Raw genomic sequence first — 19,073 nt, 5'->3', positions numbered from 1 at the left:
CTCATTAAATATGGTCTCTTTCTTTTTGATTCTGAATAACTTATATTTTTCCTGCATAAAAGTTAAGGCCTGGTTGTAAGATTTAAGTTACTTCATGTATACCCCAACTCTCAGACACACTTTCCTAATGCAGTTTCCAGAATAAAACCTAAACCAACAAACAAAAAACCCACACCTTACAAAGAGATTAAATGTAAGAATACAGCAGGATAGAAGCAGGAAAACAACCACAATATAAATTAGTAGAAATGCATGTAAAAGTTTTCAAACCTATCAAAAATTAGGAAAGAAAATGTGTTTCTTTGATTTCACTATGAAGGGACTTCACAGCTGCATTGTGACAAGATATCTTAACATCTAATTCAAGGCAAAGATGAATACTCTCTAGATCAGGGCTTTTTAAACCTTTTTGCCCTCGTGACACCTTTATGCCTGAATTTTTTTTACATTACGTATAGGTATGTAAAAGACCATATTTCATCGCATAATAATCCCCTCTTTTGGGGAGGGCAAAATAGGACTTTTGCCTTTCCTTGCATAATAGTCAAACCCTTAGTTCACTCACCCGGGGAAATAGGGTGCGGAGTGTGACTATTATGCAATGAAATGAGATAGATATAAGGATCACTTTGCAATGCTTGTTAAATAAGCTGTGTTTCCCTTTTGTTGAGTAGAGCTAAAGCAGCTTTTGCAGAGTGCACTGTAAACACTCCACTTTATTACTAACAGATTTGTGTAAATGAGTGATATTCAGAAAACTTTTACTGTTGCCAAATTTTTGTGACCCCCACATTGAGCTAAAGAGAACCCAATTTGGGGTCAGGACACACAATTTAAGAAGCAGTATTCTAGATTTGCACAGATATTAGCCAAGGAGCATTGAAAATTGAGTTCTTGACTTAACTATTTTTGGTTTGAGTTTTTAACTTAGACTAAAACCAATCACCAAAAAAAGATTGCAAGTTTCCTATTTAGCTAATGCTTCATTGGGATTTAGAGTGATCTTTCACACTGATCCTGATCCTGCCTAGACAATATAGACAATAACATAGATTAGGGTTCTACCTTTTTCCACTAAAGTATGGCTTATTTCTGAATCCCTGGATTTCATGGAATGGGCCTATGCTTTCATTCCAGCAAGACCATGAGTATTCATATCCAATTGCAGTTCCATAGAGCAAAGCATCTCACGTTTGAAAGGTTATGTGTAGAATAACATCCTAATTGTATATATTTCATGTGATGTTCCTCTATTTTCAAGAACGGGATAATTCACGCCCAGGTAATACTGAGTCTGAACATCAGTTTTGAAGTGATTGAGAGTTGATTTTCTTAATTTATTCTGTCAGTTTGATAGATGAGTATAACAGCTGAAATCTGACAACATAATGATTGATATTTTGTAGATGTTGCAGCCTTGAAACTGCAGTTTATGTTTACCTTTTTTTGACACTGAACAATGGATACACTTGATAAAGTGTAAAGTAAAACATGTTCTTGAGGAGTGCTGTCAGAAGCAATCTGGAGATGGATTCTTAAGCCTCTTGCATAAAGCGATAGCACTGGGCTGTACATCTCTTGTCTTCTGGCTGCATCCTAAAATGCAGATACAGGTTCTGTATAACTGCAGTGAATTATTTCTGGTGATTATATAATAAATTACTTTGAAAATATTTTACATTTCTACACAACTGGGAAAGTGCTATAATTCACATTTTTGAGCAAGTTAAGTAATTGAGAAACTATACAGATTGAGTGCATATAAGATGATTTAGAATAGCATATCTTTAATAATACTGTATTGTGTTGTCCAGTTAACTTGTGAATACTTTTCCTATGTGTAGCCTGAACACACCACCTGGAACAAAAATTAAATTGTTGGGAATCGTGGAAGTGAAAAATGGCTTCCTTCTTCTGGATGAGAGCAACACGGTGGTTCTTGGAGGTGAAGTGGAACATCTTATAGAAAAGTGGGAGTTGCAAAGGGTGAGGTAACATGATGCTTTTCCTATCTTAAGCTGAATGATAAATTTCAGATAACTTTTTAAATATTTAAACAATGATATATTGTGATACAGGAAAAACTAAAAGGACCTGCCCATTATTAAAAAGTGATCATGAATACAGTGAAACCAGTGCTAACATAGGGTCCAGAGAACAAATAAATGAAAGTGATATATTCAGAAATAGACTGCCCAGGAAAAGCAACACAGAGTAATAACCAATAACTTCATAAGAGTCCTTTTAGAAGAATAATCAGAAATATTTAAAGTACAAACAGTGTAATAATGTAGAAATGCAAATAAAACGGATGAATATCATCATATCAGCTGTTCTAAAACGTGTATACACACGTTCCAGTAAATTGAATAGACAGTTCGATAGTGTAAGAGCATAAAACAACAAACAAAGAGTCAACCAATCTGCATTTGTGTTATCATTTCAGACAATCAGTATGGTGATAAATATGTTACTGAAAAAGTAGTCAAAAAGCATAGGTTTCAAGCCTGATTCTTTAGTGATAAATATCAGCTCTTGAAAAAATAGCTGCATATTATAGTTGATTGCTTAAAAATTCAAAGCTGTGAATAACATAATCATACATTTAACAAGAAATAAGCATCTTTGTTTCGGCTGTGGTTTACCAGCTTGATATACAAGACAGTTTAATCCAAAGCACAGTCTGTGTGCCATGTTCCATTGCTACTGCTGAAAATCTTCTCTTCTAAAGCAAAACAGGCATATTAAAAGGTAAAAATTGCATTTTGGAGTATTTTAATTCTTCCAGTTACTTCTGTTTTCTAACAAAAAGGTTTTGTAAAAAATTCAGAGGTAGTGAGGCATGCATCAAATGACAAAAATAGGGTTAATTGGTCCCAGGATCTGACATTTTTTCACTTCTGTCTTCAATACAGTTTGAATCCTCAGACATTTTAAGACCATTTTTTCTGGAAAATTAGTGGGAAATGGGTTTTACTGTGAAATATTTCCTTTCAAAATGTTGCATAGAATACTTAGTGCCTCAGTTACTTCTAAAAATGGTGTATACATCACTGAAATCCCTAGTCTTGCTTTCCTTTTCTCAGTCCTCTATATGGGAGTTAGTGGTTTAGATCTGGTTAGTGCTGCTGGGGCCTACGTAGGACAAGTGACTTTCTGTATTTTAATTATGTTGATTATTTTTTCTTCTTATTGTGTTTGGGTTTATTTTATTTTTTGGCCCGCTCCTCAGAAAATCGAAACTTCCCCTTTGTAGGTAATTCATGCTTGTAGGTCTATCTAAAAAAACAATAACATTAAAGCTCTGCCTTTAATATGCCAATCAGTGATTTTATGCCAAAATAAGTCACACATAGTGCATTTTATTTTTTCCGAAAGAAACGAAGTAACTTTAAATCTGTAAAGGGTGCTAATATATATTTTTCTTTTAAAAAAAAATTAAAACACCATGACTTACGAATTTCTGAAAATTCTACATCTCTGTTAGGCAGTTTTGAGCTAGATATTTGATGTAGTTCTGAAACAATAATTAAACACCACAATCAAGAGAATTATCTTGAAGTAACTACAGCTGAGATTAAGTGATTCTATAATTGTATTTTGAGAGCACAGGGTCTGTGTTATGTTCTGCTTCTGAGAACTTGCTAAATTGTTTTATGTTAGCCATTCTTCCTTAAGCTGAGCATCCTCCAAATCAGCAATATAGGAATAATAACTACTAACATGAGGTAATATATGTTGAATGATTTGATCTTTTGAAATCATTCTATTGATCATAGTTGTTACCATGATCAAGAGATGAAGATGACAGTATATAACATTATTTACCCTGGGAATGTAATTTAGTTATTTATGTAAACAAAATTTGTTCACTAACTTTCCCTACACTTTAGAATATACACCAAAACTTCTATTGTTCACAGATTACAACCTAGCACAAGAGAGAATTCTAGCTTATGGAATGCAACCCTTGTGCTGCTGGTTTGTCATTCCCAAACAAGACAAGATTCAGAAAAAAAGATTTACTAAACCAAGTCTTAACATTTCTGTTTGTCAGTGGAATGATAAAACCAGGCCATCTGGTTTGAACTCAATACTAAACTTTCGCTACCTGATACGTTTTTAGTTAATGTAATCACTTCCGTGTGAAGTAATCAAGACTGACTGACATCCTGTTCAAAAGAAAGCAGCCAGAATCCTCTGCAGTTCTGGTTTATTAAATGAGGTCACTGCATTATGCTGATTAAACTGTTGAGATGGGAAAGTATTAGTATGTATTGCTGTCTAGCATTGACGTATATTTTTGGGCACTTCTTTGAACTGCTATTTCCCCGTGTTTTTAGAGTTTCTCTACAACGTTCTTGCTCTGTGTAGAGTCTAGTTTGCATCCTAAATTTCATTGAATCCATGACACTTTTTATTGTAAAATTACTGTATGGCTTTCTTTAAAGAAATGAGCTCTCTGCTTTCCAATATAAAAATCCATAGTCATTTTGATTGCTTAGGAGGTCTTCATTCACTCTTTGGATTTTTCAGTGTTCATGTGAAACATCTGTGAGGAAGGGAGAACAGGTTTTGAGAAATATTCATGAAACATCTGTGGCCCAAATAAACCTCATAAATAAGTTGGTAGATACAGGGAATGGTAGGTAGGAGGGGGGAAACTTTCTCATACCTCTTACTGCAGTATTGAATAGATGCCAAGGCTGTTCAGGTTTTTTTCTTGCTAGTTAATGAAAACATTGCTTCATTTTACAGAGCTTATCAAAACACAACAGAAGTAACATAGGAACAGAAGGTGGACCTCCTCCCTTTGTGCCTTTTGGGCAGGTATGGTAGATTTTTTAATAGACTTCAATCTATGTCACATAACCTTTTAAACTAATACAGTAGAGTCTCATTTATCCAACATAAACGGGCCGGCAGAACGTTGGAGAAGCGAATATGTTGGATAATAAGGAGGAATTAAGGAAAAGCCTATTAAACATCAAATTAGGTTATGATTTTACAAATTAAGCACCAAAACATCATGTTATACAACAAATTTGAAAGAAAAAGTAGCTCAGTACGCAGCAATGCTATGTAGTAATTACTGTATTTATGAATTTAGCACCAAAATATCACGATGTATTGAAAACATTGACTACAAAAATGCGTCGGATAATCCAAAACGTTGGATAAGTGAGACTCTACTGTACTAGTTTTGAACAGTTATATTAATTCAATGTAATACTACTTTGAAATAATACTAGTTATTGCTATTTTGGTTTTGACTCTTGTTATTCTATGTTATCATAGCAGTAAAGGGAGTCCCCGAGTTACAGACGTCTGACTTACAAATTACTCATAGTTAAGAATGGGGGTGAGACAACAAGAAGTGAGAGAAATCTACTCCTAGGAAGGGAAATTCACTCCTGGGAGAGTTATTATGTGGAAAAGGTGTCTCCATTGAAGCTTTATCACCATCCTTTTTTCCTCAACAAGCCATTTTTTTTTCAAAATTCAATTATCACAGGGGCATAAAGTGAGGTGAAATCTTCTTAATGGGTACAATAAGCAAAACTTACTGTTTTGTTACAAGAGTACAATAAGCAAAACTTACTTACAGGGATGTTAACCCCTATACTTTCCAAAACATATATGTCTATGTGTGTGTGTCTGGAGTTATTGTTAAAAATGTGCCTGTTCTGACTTACATAGAAATTCAACTTAAGAACAAACCTGCAGAACCTATCTTGTCTGTAACCCAAGGACTGCCTGTATAAAGGGGGTATAAACAAAGATACAAATGCCACGGTATATTACATTTCTGTATAAGAAACATGGACCCTCTAACATCTATAGTTTTTATTTAGAACACGACACAATTTGGAATTCCACTGTCACATCTTTTCACAATAAAAATACCACTGAGTTCTACTTCAATACCAGAAGGTCTCTCATAAGAGCTGCTGACATTCATTCTCTCCTTGTCTTGGCTGAAAGATGAATTCTTTCTCTTTTCCTCTGTCTGCACTCCTCATAGAGGAAGTCTCATATGTTATTATTTTCTTTTCTCGGTAGCTAAGCTGTTACTATTTTGTTGTTTTCAAACTACAGATCCTTGGTCCATCTTGATTTTGGGTGGCTTCTTAATGCTCCCATACACCTCTTGTCTTCAAGTGAAGAAATATATATTTCCTCCTCTAATAACATGTTTGGGAGCTGGAAACATTAATTGGACATCCTTATGAACCTATGAGGGTAAATTGCTCCTCCACCCAAATCATTAAGTATTTTTTTAAAAATCTCCCCCAATACAGTTGCCCCACTATAGTCTCAACAATGAAAATGTTGTATTTCACTGGATCTTCTTTTTTCTCAAATGCTAATCCATGCCTGTTAATCCATGCAAATTTTCAAGAATTGCCTTCTTAGAAGAATCAGCTTTCATTGAAAACAGCTCTTCAGCTGAACATCTTCATCCTCTACACAGCTAGGGGCAGAATTTAGATAACTTAAACATTCTCTACTTCCAAGTTCCATAAACTATACATTGTAGAGTGCATTGTCTGCAGGTTCCTTTTTGTATTTTCTGTGCAAGTAAGATGGTATCTTCTCTGTCATATCTATGTCATCTAGTGAAGAAACCTCTAGGGTGGCAGCATGGGGTCATCTTTCTTACAGCTCTAAAGGTCTCTGGCTTGGTATCTGCTGAAGTAGATTTTGAGCAAAGAATTCTCTGGTGCCTTATGCAACCCAGAATCAATCATCTTGTTCTCTCCCTTGTTCCTTGCATTGTATAGAAAGGACAGAGAATGTAGTTAACTGTGAATGTTCCTATGGCTTTTTCAGATATATTGGGAAAAGGACTTTCCCTGCCAACTAACTCACGTGCCTATCTATTTTCTTGATGAGAACTATAAACTTGTGCAGGCTGCAGTTGAGTTCCAGCACACATGTCTTGGTCATTGTTTTGAACAAGTTAATAGATTCTGCTACAGGCAAAGATACCAGCAAAGAGACTAAACCACATAAATCACACCTTCCATCTGCCTCAAATTTAACAAGCAGTCTGGCACACAGAAAGAATATTCTTTCTCCTCTGAGGGCAGATTTTGAACAATCAAAACAACAGAAAAAGACTGAAAAGGGTTCTCTCAGAATTCAGAAGTAGATAAGTATTCCAATTTCAAGTCAGGTGTCCACTGCTCTTCATTTCCTTACAGTTGAGGTTGAGCAACTTGTAATCGTCATGTGTGTTTGTAGTCATGAAAAAATCCCGAGTTTGTTACAGTTTTTGTGATTTTTCTTTGTCAATCCAAGAAGTAAAGAATTTTAGTCAGAAGGTGAAAGAATCGTGGACTAATTGGGCTAAGTGTTCTGGTGCTGTGAACTGCATATGCATGATACAGAGTTAAAATCCAACTTTTATAAGTTTCTGGCAAGTATTTTAAAACTGCTTCCCCATTTTTAGAGATGTGCATCACAGCTGCAAGTGGACAGCAGGGAGCTGGATCGGAGAAAAACTCTGCAAGTGACAAGTGTGGCTAAGCCTGCTGGAGACAATGATGAATTTGAAAAACAAAGAACAGCTGCTATTGCCGAAGTAGCAAAAAGCAAAGAGGTTAGAATAAATGCTTTAGTCAGTGTTTGAGGTTCTTGTGGTTTTTGTTGTTGTTGTTCTTTTAATTTGGGATGGAGCCATAATGAAAAGTTCCGTCTATAGTCGCATTTTCCTTAATTTGTACTACATGTGAAGGAAGAGATGTGAAGGTAGTGGCTATGGCCCAACAAGGTAAATTATCCAGGGAAAGGAAGGCATTTGTAATGTGGTTTGGGAGTTTGGTATTAGGAATTACAGAAAATAAAAACATCCAATACTTGGAAATGTACGCAAGAATATTGTGTGTATATATGTGGCCCTTTGTCATTTAAATGAATAAAAACAACTGTATTTGTTCTTGAAAAATGTCTTTAATTTTCTCTCAATACCACTGCCTATTTTCCTAAGGGAAAATGGGGAGACGATTTAATTATTCAGGTTATGTATACACACTCACACATCAGCTAAAGAAAACTTCAAAACATTGTAATGTATCTATATTGACATATAATGCAGTTTGAATCAATTATATGCTTGGTGTAGACACATATAATGTAGTTCAGTTCAGTTGAACTGCATTATATGAACCTACACTGGCCATTTAGCGCAGTTTCAGACTGCATTATATAGCAGTCTGAATGGGGCCATAGACAATGTCTTGGCTAACTCTAAGATATGTTGTTTAGCTAGTGTGTGTCCCCTGGCCTCTTAGATGGAATATATCAGAAAGAACACATGTCAAATTATATGAAGAAAACCACTTTTGCTGCTTGAGATACAGTTATAGAAAGCTATATTGATTTGTACTGAATTTACCTGTGTAATGTGTACTATTTTTTCATTACCATTTCTAATTAATTTATTCCTTCAAATATGTTAAAAATTGACATTTTCAAGCTGCATTTTCCATTTTTATGTATAGAACTAAATAGGTGTGAAACTAAAACACATTTATCTTACCTAATAAAGACCAAGACATTTGGAGGAGGTGGTAGCAGTACGCGAAGCAATCTCAGTGCAAATACAGGAGGGAATCGAAGCAGAGAAGTCTTCCAAAGAGAAAAGATAAAACCAGAGGGAAAAAATGAAGGTGTCTATCGAGAACTGGTAAGGCTTGGGATCTTTGAATGTGAAACAGTATTCTCTATTAAGATTAAAGATCCTCAATACAATTCTTACCTTTGTGTAGAGGAACAGAGACTAATTCCTTCAACTTCACTCTGGCCATTGTTATGGTAGACTTTAAAAAGTCACTAATATTCTCTGCCCTTGCTGGAGTATCATTGAAATAGTAGCCTGTGTGACATGAATGCAAGAAGCATTGTTGCTAGAACATGCTAAGCAAATATGGCTTATGGTTTCATAATTATGATTGGAAATGAAATTTTGAAATTTGAAATGAAAATGTCTTGGAAGGCATTAGCACATGTCCAGAGTTCCTAAATTTTGCATAGAAAAGCTGAATATAAACATGTAGGTCAATAAAGTACAACTGATATTTTTAAAGATGCAGCTCCTCTTTAGACATGTGAAACTTTTATGCAGTCTTATAGGACAAAAACAGTATTGGATAATATAACAGGATTGTAGGTAAAGGTAAAGGTTTTCCCCTGACATTAAGTCCAGTCGTGTTCGACTCTCGGAGTTGGTTCTCATCTCCATTTCTAAGCCGAAGAGCCAATGTTGTCCGTAGATGCCTCCAAGGTCATGTGGCCAGCATGACTGCATGGAGCGCCGTTACCTTGAGTCCCTTCGGGTGAGAAGGGCGGGATATAAATGTTGTTAATAAATAAATACCTTCCCGCCGGAGTGCTCCTATTGATCTACTCACATTTGCATGTTACAAACCCCCAAAATTTCAACAACCATAATTGCAAAACTTCTCAGTGACAACTGTTTAGCTTGATTTTTATGAAAAATTAACCATATTTCAGCCAAGTATGCTTGCATTAATAATAGTTCAATGAAGTATGCTTCTACTGTAATTTGTATGCAAATTAATATCTTTTCATTTAATATTAATATTCATTTTAAAACTAATTCTTGATTCAGTTGTATTCTGTGATTGACTTTTGTTCTCTCTCTGACAGGTTGATGAAAAGGCTCTGAAACACATCACAGAAATGGGTTTTAGCAAGGAAGCAGCAAGGCAGGCATTAATGGATAATAGCAACAACCTTGAAGCTTCATTAAATTTTCTTCTGAACAGCAATAAGCAAATGACTGTTCAAGGGCCTCCCATTAGAGGTATGACTGGAAAGGCTATCTTACAGAAGCATTTACATCAGAACAAATTACTCTGAACTACAGCTAAAAAATATTGGCAATTTTCTTTGAAAATGGTTCACAAAATCATTACCTGAAATTCCTTTCTTATGCACACTGCTGTTGCTGTCAATGGGTTTAAACATGTGCCTCCCAGCAGAAAGGGACTCAAAGGTAGAGAAGGAAGAGCTAAAGGAAAAATAGAAGAGTTGCCTGTTTCAGCATATGTCAAGAGTGATCTGTCCATTCCCTGCTCATTAGATAGATGTTGAAAAATGGAAATGGGTGACCTAAAGAGAGAAAGAAGAGCATTTGGAAGAAGGGGACAGCTGGCAATGTGCAAATTATCCCATAAGAATGTGGCCTTAGTAGATAAAAAGGCCACTCATTGGTTAGAGCAGGAGTGGACAACTGTTGGAGGGTCACATTAATCTCCAGGAACCCATGGAGGGCAACATTTTCTACAAGCATGGATGCCTGCTTTGGAAACATGGGAGCATTTTGCTGTATTGCTTCCCCTTGTGCCATTTTGTGCCCGGGAAAGCCTTGGGGGGGGGGGGGGGCTGGGAGTGACTTCCTGATTTTTCAAAGGCCATTTAGAAGCATATATATATTTACAGAGGAGCAGTGGCTCTGTATATGCAAAAGATCTTGGGTTCAATTCCCTATCTCTACAACCCTGTCTAAAACCTTAGTGGACTGTTGCCAGTCATAATTAAACTCAGTATAAGGCAGCTTCTTCCCATTGTGCCTGTATTGGAGTACGGAACACAGTATATCACAAAAATATGTTCTAACCCATTTTAAGTGATTTGTAGGTCTGGTGGCAAGGACTGATAGTGAGTTACTGACATAACTGTTACTGTGATGTGTGAGGGAAGATGATCAATTCCTTGGCTAAATAATCAGAGTTGAGACTGCAGTTAAGGAATCAGAAGCTTATGATTTGAAAGGGCAGCTATGGAAGAACTAGACAAAATCCTAAAGTGTAAAGATATATTTCTGAAAACTCATTTTGGGTTGATCCATGCCATCATTTGCTCTGTTTCCATTTATGCAATCAATGTTGTTTTATAGCTGGGACTTTTCACTCCACCAGCACTATATTTTATTTAGGCCCTTGATTCCACAGCTTTTGATATTTTATAAATAGTTGCATACAGACATGATTTAAGCAGAAGGTGTCCTAAATTCTCAGTTTAAAATGTATTTTTTTGTCTAAAACATGAAAGAGCAGTGCCTTACATATGTTTTGTAAACATAACACTGGTTTGTAGAGGGAAGGGTAAGATAGAAGTTGCTTCAGTATTAATGTCAGTCACCAATTTCTCAGTTGCATTCTGGTTTATTTAATATAAGCGGCTTCTGTTACAGCAAGCTGGCGTTTTATGACTTTGTTCCCAATTTGTTAGTTGTTAGCTATACTTGATTCTTGTGTGAATATTCAGTTAACTCCTACTTCATTTTCATAATGGGAAGGCATCAGACTCAAGTAAAGGACAAGTTGCTGGAGGTCACGCCACATTCACTCTCATTTACAAGATGTACAAGATTTTTTTTAATCTTGTATATTTTACAGAATATTGTGTAGCTATTCTGCTGAAATAAGAATCTTGTTATTGTGTGTGTTTTTGTGTGTGTGTGTATGAGATAAATAATTCACTTATCATTTTTGAATTGACCTAAAATGAAGAGTTTGCTTAAAGGGCAATAAAGCCAAAATGTTGCCACAGTTATTTAAATATATTTCTGGCAAGGAGAATAACTTTCAGTTGATAACTCTTGTCTATATCTTTATCTATATTTATTCATCTAAATATGTTGTATTTTTCCTTTCCAGGGAAAGGAAAAGGCAGAGGCCGAATACGGCCTGAAGATGAAGAAGAACTGGGAAATGCCAGGCCATCTGCTCCAAGCACATTGTTTGATTTCCTGGAGTCTAAAATGGGTACTCTTTCAGTAGAAGGTATGTTGAAAGTCTTTGTTGTTACTTTTACAAGAAAGCCCTAGCTGTGCATCTTCCCCTTACATGGATAGGATCTCATGAATGGATTGGTCCACTCTTAAAACTGCTGTCCTGACTGTTTCACATTATTCATTTAATAATACAGTAGAGTCTCACTTATCCAACATAAACGGGCCGGCAGAATGTTGGATAAGTGAATATGTTGGATAATAAGGAGGGATTAAGGAAAAGCCTATTAAACATCAAATTAGGTTATGATTTTATGAATTAAGCACCAAAACATCATGTTCAACAACAAATTTGACAGAAAAAGTAGTTCAATGCGCAGCAATGTTATGTTGTAATTACTGTATTTACGAATTTAGCACCAAAATATCACGATGTATTGAAAACATTGACTACAAAAATGCGTTGGATAATCCAGAACATTGGATAAGCGAGTGTTGGATAAGTGAGACTCTACTGTAATAATAATAATAATAATAATAATAATAATAATAATAATAATAATAATAATAATAAATCTAATTTAATTCTTAAATATTAGTGTACAGTGTTAAAATAACTTTTAGGTGATCTATGCTTTGTGTATTTTGAAGTGAAATTTGATCAACAATTTAAAAATATTATTAGGCTGACAGATCATCCATAAAAATGTTACAAGAGAATCATGCTGTCTCATTTGACCTGACCCATACTTAGGATAACTGGTTTCATTTTCCCCAATTTACTTTTGGAGTTGTTGAAGAATTCCAGATAAAATCCACTGTAGAGGACACAAAATAATAAACAAGATGAAGGAGACAGCTAATGCCTGGGTTTCCAATTTCAGCATTTTTATCCCATGCCAAATGGAAGTAGAAAAATGAATACATGGAAGCAACCAATTAAATACAACAGAAAAAGAAGACAGGTATTTGTGGGGTTGTCATGTGCGTGCTTTTAATATTTGTAAGGAAGAGGGAGTTTCTTCAGGTGAAGTTTGCATGAAAAGCATCATGCCGAAATAATTTATTCCTATACAACTATTAAAAGTACAGAAATTCTGGCATTTCCCTAGTTCTGCTATTTGGGTGGTCATTGTGAATAAAATAACTCAGTGATAAAGTGGGCCAGAAGCAAATGATATAATTCTGGGCTGTGGCAAATATTGCTGAATTAACATTTCCTACCAGTAGGGGGTCCTAATTGCTGGATGTCGAAGGAAATAATGATGTAGGAGGTTGGGAAACCATGCCTAGATCAAATACTAAGTTTATTGCAAGCAGAATATAGATTTATCAGACTACCTTCCTCTTTATAAGAGAAGGAGAGCGTGACCTTGGTGATAATTTCAACGCTAGCACAATGGTTCTTTTGCAGAAGATGTTTGCCTGGTATGCCAGTTCAGGAGCACTAATATTCAGCATACCAATTGTGGCTCAAGAAATAATTACACATGTACATATTTTGACCTGTCTTATAGAGCACAGGGGGCCTGTTAATCATAAAATAAGGGGTTAGCTACTGGATTGTCAAAAGGTAAGAGACACAAAACGTCTTTAAAGTCTTTAAAGATGTACATTTCTTCAGTGGCATCATCTTCTATAAAGGATTAGCTTCTTTTTCTTAGGTCATCCCTCGTAGTTCGAGGATGATGGTCCTCCATTTCTTGGAAGACGCCTGTGCGTGATTTTTTTTTTTTAATGTTTGAAGGTCGGTGCACAGCCGGTCAACACACAGTCTTCACAGATTGAGGTCCCAGGTGTGATTAATACAACGAGAGTGGCTTCTCAGTCTGTTGCAGCCTTCTTCCGCCTTCACAACCATTGTAACATGTACCATGTTATCCTCCGCCTGCTCTGCTGTTGAGGTCTTTGGGTCTTCGGGTTGTTCTTGGTCTGGATCCTCCCCTGTGGCCACTCCTGGGAGTGTGTGACTCCTGTGGTTGTGCCCGCAGGTTCATTGGAACACGCAAGCCCCCTCACCACGTCAAGGTGACAATCCATCGAGGGGGTAAAGGATTAGCTAGAGCACATGCGTCAAACTCAAGGCCCATCATGTCATCCACCATGTCATTTTATGTAATCCTCTAGATACTGGACTACAATTCCTATATTACTCATTAAACTGGAATGTCTGCCTTTTTTGAATATCTGGGTGGGAAAATAGTGGCAGCATCCAGAGGCAAATCGAGACTTCAAGCTGTGCTGACTTTTAACCTCCTCTGTGGAATGACCAACTTCTCTATAGATTATATCAAAATCCATAACTTTGGCCCCAGAACCTGTCCTCAACTTACATATGAGATCAACTCACGTATGAACATATATGACAATATAAAAAACCCAATAGCTAGCAACTCTAGAAAAGACATAAGCAACAAAAAAATTAAGTATCAAGACTTTAGAAGCTGTTTCTGAAAAATTAATCTATTCTTCTCATTTTGTAGCGTATATTCTGTAGGTGTTTCACCCCCCCCCCCCCCACACACACACAAATTACTTCTGTACATAATAGAGCCTTCCAAGGCCTGAATTGGCAAAATGTGAACATCTTAGACTTGCTGTGATTGAGCATAAGTTTATATTCTGTAGCTGTCATTTTAAATATATATTAGGTTCCCCACCCCTATCAAAGAAACACAAAAAGGAAATTCTGCAAATAATTTTAATTTAAGGATTAGAAGATTATTCTCTACATTTTTAAATGGTGAAATGAAGTAGTCTTCTAGGGTTTGTTACAAAATGGCAAGTTAATAGGCTTTGCTTTCTAGCTTAACACAACTAGAAACTGATCAGTCTCTTTTAAAACATTAAGCAAACAGACAAGTACCCCTCTCCACTTCTCCTTATATTATTCTTTCTCCCTTAAGCCATTAGCTGAAACTCTTGAAAGGCTCGACAATTTTTTGCTGGACAGTTGTAACAAAACCTAATTTGACATTTTGGAGCAAGACATGCTGTTTTGTCATGCTGCTAGACATCTCCACAGTTATTATGGTAAAAGTTGGAGAAAATGGCCTGGAAAATGCTCCATTCTTTGACTTAATTGCAAGACAGGGAAGCTTTTGTCTTCTTCTAGGTAGCTTTAAAATGACAAGCATTTCCCTTTTAAGCTGTCAGTCAATCATTTTATCCACTTAGGCGCTTACAAATCTGTGACCTTGAAACAATGCCGCCAAACTAACCTCTTTTTCTTTAAAATAAGCCACAGACATTTGCTGGGGTGGAAACACTGGCTCGTGATCATTAATAAAATCAATGTTTATTTAATGGATGGCAGCTTTCAGAGTTGAAAATTACTGTCAAATACAAATAGTCTGATGTGACAGAATAGCTGAGGTGCACCAACCATTGACCTGCCTCCCTCAAGGTGGACTCAAAATAAAATAGTTCAAACAAAGGTTTTTGTCAGCTTTCACTCTAAATTAGTAAGGTACATTAGGGAGATCAGCCAAATTAAATAGCAGCTGAAAGACGGCAACTCCACATCAAATACAGTTGCGTTGCAGGTAAAAAATATAGAAAAGGAAGTGCCAACGCTGTGCAATGCTATACATTTAAAATCTTGCAAACGGATAGCCTCACTCCAGTAAGAATGAATTTTATTGGGGATGCATATTCTAAATTGGCCACTATTTTATTTTTTGCATGCATCATAGAAGAAAAGTGCCTTTGCACAGAATTGAAACACAACAGAAGTAGTGCTATCTGGTCTCCTTTGTATGAAATGGAGTATTAGGGATGGATGTTCCATATGGTTGTTTTTATCTATTTCTTAGAAAATATTATTTCAAGTAAGTTAAATACTGAATTTTAAGTACTGTATTTGTTTTTAGTACCCTGGAAGCCTTTGTTTAGTGGCAGGATATTTTTTTTAAATAAATAATATATATACATAAAGTTAATTCCCATGTATCATCTCTACATTAAACATTCAAATTAGTTGTGCAGCTAATACGTGTTTTTGTTATCTTTTTTAGAACCAAAGCTACAGATGCCATTGCAGCAGCAGGGACAACACAGAGTACTAAATACTGAGCAAAATGGCATAAAAATGTATAACCATCAAAGGCATGTTCCTCGAAATGATAATAGACAACCAAGAAATGAGAAGCCCCCACGTTTTCAGAGAGACAGTCAAAATTCAAGGCATGTCACAGATGGAATTGGATTATTAAGAGCCAGAACATCTGAAAGGCAAAATTCTTTGGGCCCAGATCAGTGGACTGAAGAGAGAAGCAAGTGTGATAGACTTTACCCGCGAAAAGATCTTGCATTTCCAGCACCTGTTCACCCGGGTGACTTCCAGTTCAAGAGGAGGGACAATCCCGTACAAAACAGGCAAGGAAAAGTGTCGCTTATGGAGAACTCTTCTAGTCAAGATTCAGCTGACAACAACAACCAGAAGCAAGCACATAGGGAAACCCAGATACACCATCCTGAGAATATATATGACAGGAAAACGCCAGTGCTTGGAAATGAAACATTTGCCAGCATAAAAAATGAGCAGCACTTTGGTGTGAACATAGATTACCAAAACCCTGCTAGAACTGATCGTTTTAGCTCTGTACCAAATGGGGATTTGGAACATTTTCAGAAAGGAAGAAGAGTTGGACCTATTAAAATGCCTGCAGCAAATGCAGCCGCACCTTTTGATGTTAAAATGTGCTATGACATTGTGCCCAGAAAAAGGTCTGGGCCTATCAAACCAGAGAAAATCTTGGAGCCATCTAATTCAGGAGAGTATGGAAAAAGCTGGCAACCTGGAGATGAATGTTTTGCTCTTTACTGGGAAGACAACAAGGTATGTCCACCACATCTGAAACATCTCTTCACTGTATTTAGAGGATAAACTGTTTTTGTCCTACCATAAAACGTGACAGTACCTTTGGGGAGAGGGACCACTGACTAATGCTTGTTACCTAGAATGTAGGTGATGAAATGCTTGTTCCTATCCTGCTGTGAAAAATAAATAATTATTTGAGGATGAGATGTGTTAAAAGTAAGCAATGTATTGTAATATTTATGCTAATGAATACTTTTCTTTTTTTAACAAAACAGTTAAAAAGCAATTGATTTTGCTTTGGTGATAAGGGCAGATCAGAGCATGGGACTCTTACAAGTGATAAAACGCTGGATGTTTTTCTGTCAGAAGTGATCTTAAAAGATGGAGATGCATCCATATCTGCTAACCGTGTACTCAGTTTTTTTTTTTAAAAAAAATTGATGTTTGAGATCATACATGGCCAAAGTTGTCTCCCAGTACACAGCCTCATTTCCATTTCTCATTGAAATAACAGTGCGATCAGTCTGCAACAAGAGCTCTGGGAGATAACCCTTCAAAGTAGGGCAAGAAAACGTCCAACTTCTCCATACTTTTGCTACAGATTTTTTGAGTTTTATTGTATGTTTCTACTTCCAGTCCAAAGTGCTATTATTTGGATTATCTTCTGCCCCTAATAATCTTTACAGAATTTATAATCTCAATTAGAGCTCCTCTGAATCCTTAGGGTTGTCCCTGTCTGCCTATATTCCCAACGTTAGCTATAGGAAAGTCTGAAAGGTGACAATGAAAGTTCTTCATTCATTGTCTTCAAAATAATGCATTCCTATTCAACCAAGAGAAAAATACTTTTCAATCTCCAAGAGAGTAATTCGTTTGGGGGCTTTCATAAATATTCAGAAGGGACATATTGCCAGTTTCTGGAGTGAATACAGAAAGTAGTCACAGAAGCTGTGTTGTTCCACTGCTAAAGAATTGCAGACTTCATGTTCTTGGTTCACTTATTAGCTCATTTATGCAGGTAATCTTTAGGGGTTGCTTCTGGTCTCACATCTCCTAGGATACCTATTTTCGTTCAAAGCACAGGCGCTCAATAGTATGTGAGGATCACTTTGATGTGAAGAGTTTCTTGTTCAGTCAACTTTTGCTGTGTTGCTATGAATTTTCCGGGCTGTATGGCCATGTTCCAGAAGCATTCTCTCCTGACGTTTCATCCACATCAATGGCAGGCATCCTTAGAGGTTGTGAAATCTGATTTGCTCTGTTTGCATGATGGTTCCTCTCATATGTTCTTCCAGAATTCTGTTGACAAGTGAGGGGAGAGCTAGCTAGCTGGGAGCATAAAGCACCGTCTTCACATTGGAAGCCCAACATAAGTTAGAAATTGGTAAATGCCAGCTATATACCTGACCTTTATTGATTCATAGTAGTGTCTATTGCAAAAACGTGGCAACAGAAGCTCATGAGCACAGACTAAGATAATAGAATTCCATTCCCTGACGTTGTTTTATTTGCTTGGAAGAGACCCATTTCATTGGGAGGCATATACACTCCCAAATATCTATGAGGCAAGCACTTCAGAATTGAGCAGCTCTTTGTTTGTTTATTGTTTGTTTATTGACTTTCAGCAAGGGCTGGACTGTCCTATCCCAAGCGATCTAGCACTATAGATATTTGCTTAGTATCAACAGTCTTCTTAAGAGGTTTTGACTTCAGAAGTACTTCTCATTCTGAATTGATCATCTCCACCAATGATGATATGCATTTGTGTTGACTATGACAAGGACTATGACCAAGGGCAAGATGAATGGATGGTATACTTGAAGTGACTGGCTTGACTTTGAAGGAGATGGGGGTGGCGATGGCTGACAGGGAGCTCTGGCGTGGGCTGGTCCATGAGGTTACAAAGAGTCAGAAGTGACTGAACTAATACACAATAACAACAATGATGAGGATTTAAAAAAAGAAAAAGGAGAATGAGAAGAAGGACAATGAGGAGAGGGTTGGTCCACAGGGACTGTACTAGTATTGGCCCCAGTACAAACAACACCAGCTGAGAAAGTGAAATAATTCTCATGGAAGCCCAGTTTGCACTGACTTTACCAATTGTACAATCGCCTGTTAGTATATTGGAAAAGCTAAAACACTCTTCTTTCAGAACAGGCTGGATATAGCTTCCCTTTGATGCTCAAGAAAATCTCCCTTTCAGCTATTGTTTACTCAAGACATTGTAGCTGGAAAGCACCAATGTTTTAACTCCATCTGTTGTTTTCTCCAAGTATAGCTGCAACATTATCAGATTGACAGCCATGAAAGTTTGGGCAACACCCTGAACGCTCACAACTAGACTAGCATCTGAATCTGCTCTTTTTGTTTATGGCCATGTGTCTGGCAGGACCAATTTCAGCAGTCACAGAACGAACAGTTTTTCGTGTTTTGTGAAATCTCAGGACCTCTTCCAACTATCTCTGTTCCAACACAATAAGCCAT

At 36.6% G+C, this 19,073-nt stretch overlaps 1 protein-coding gene across 6 annotated transcripts in view; it reads left to right on the top strand.

Moving 5' to 3' along the window:
- tdrd3 (tudor domain containing 3) overlaps positions 1–19,073 on the top strand; it is an 89,877-nt gene that overhangs the window by 36,659 nt on the left and 34,145 nt on the right. For all 6 annotated transcript variants that reach the window (XR_505935.3, XR_505933.3, XR_505934.3 and 3 more), the window contains exons 5-11: positions 1,845–1,986; positions 4,759–4,830; positions 7,457–7,606; positions 8,555–8,692; positions 9,676–9,832; positions 11,691–11,816; positions 15,781–16,604. Coding sequence is in view for 2 of the 6 variants with exons in the window: in XM_003218643.4 (XP_003218691.1) it covers positions 1,845–1,986; positions 4,759–4,830; positions 7,457–7,606; positions 8,555–8,692; positions 9,676–9,832; positions 11,691–11,816; positions 15,781–16,604 (1,609 nt within the window). In the remaining 4 variants the exon portion in view is untranslated. The remainder of the gene's footprint in view (positions 1–1,844; positions 1,987–4,758; positions 4,831–7,456; positions 7,607–8,554; positions 8,693–9,675; positions 9,833–11,690; positions 11,817–15,780; positions 16,605–19,073) is intronic.

This window comes from Anolis carolinensis, chromosome 3 (genome assembly GCF_035594765.1).
Source record: "Anolis carolinensis isolate JA03-04 chromosome 3, rAnoCar3.1.pri, whole genome shotgun sequence".
In the NCBI taxonomy this organism is placed as follows: Eukaryota; Metazoa; Chordata; class Lepidosauria; order Squamata; family Dactyloidae; genus Anolis; species Anolis carolinensis.
Note: the sequence above shows the minus strand (reverse complement) of the source record. Positions and strands in the feature narration are given on the sequence as shown.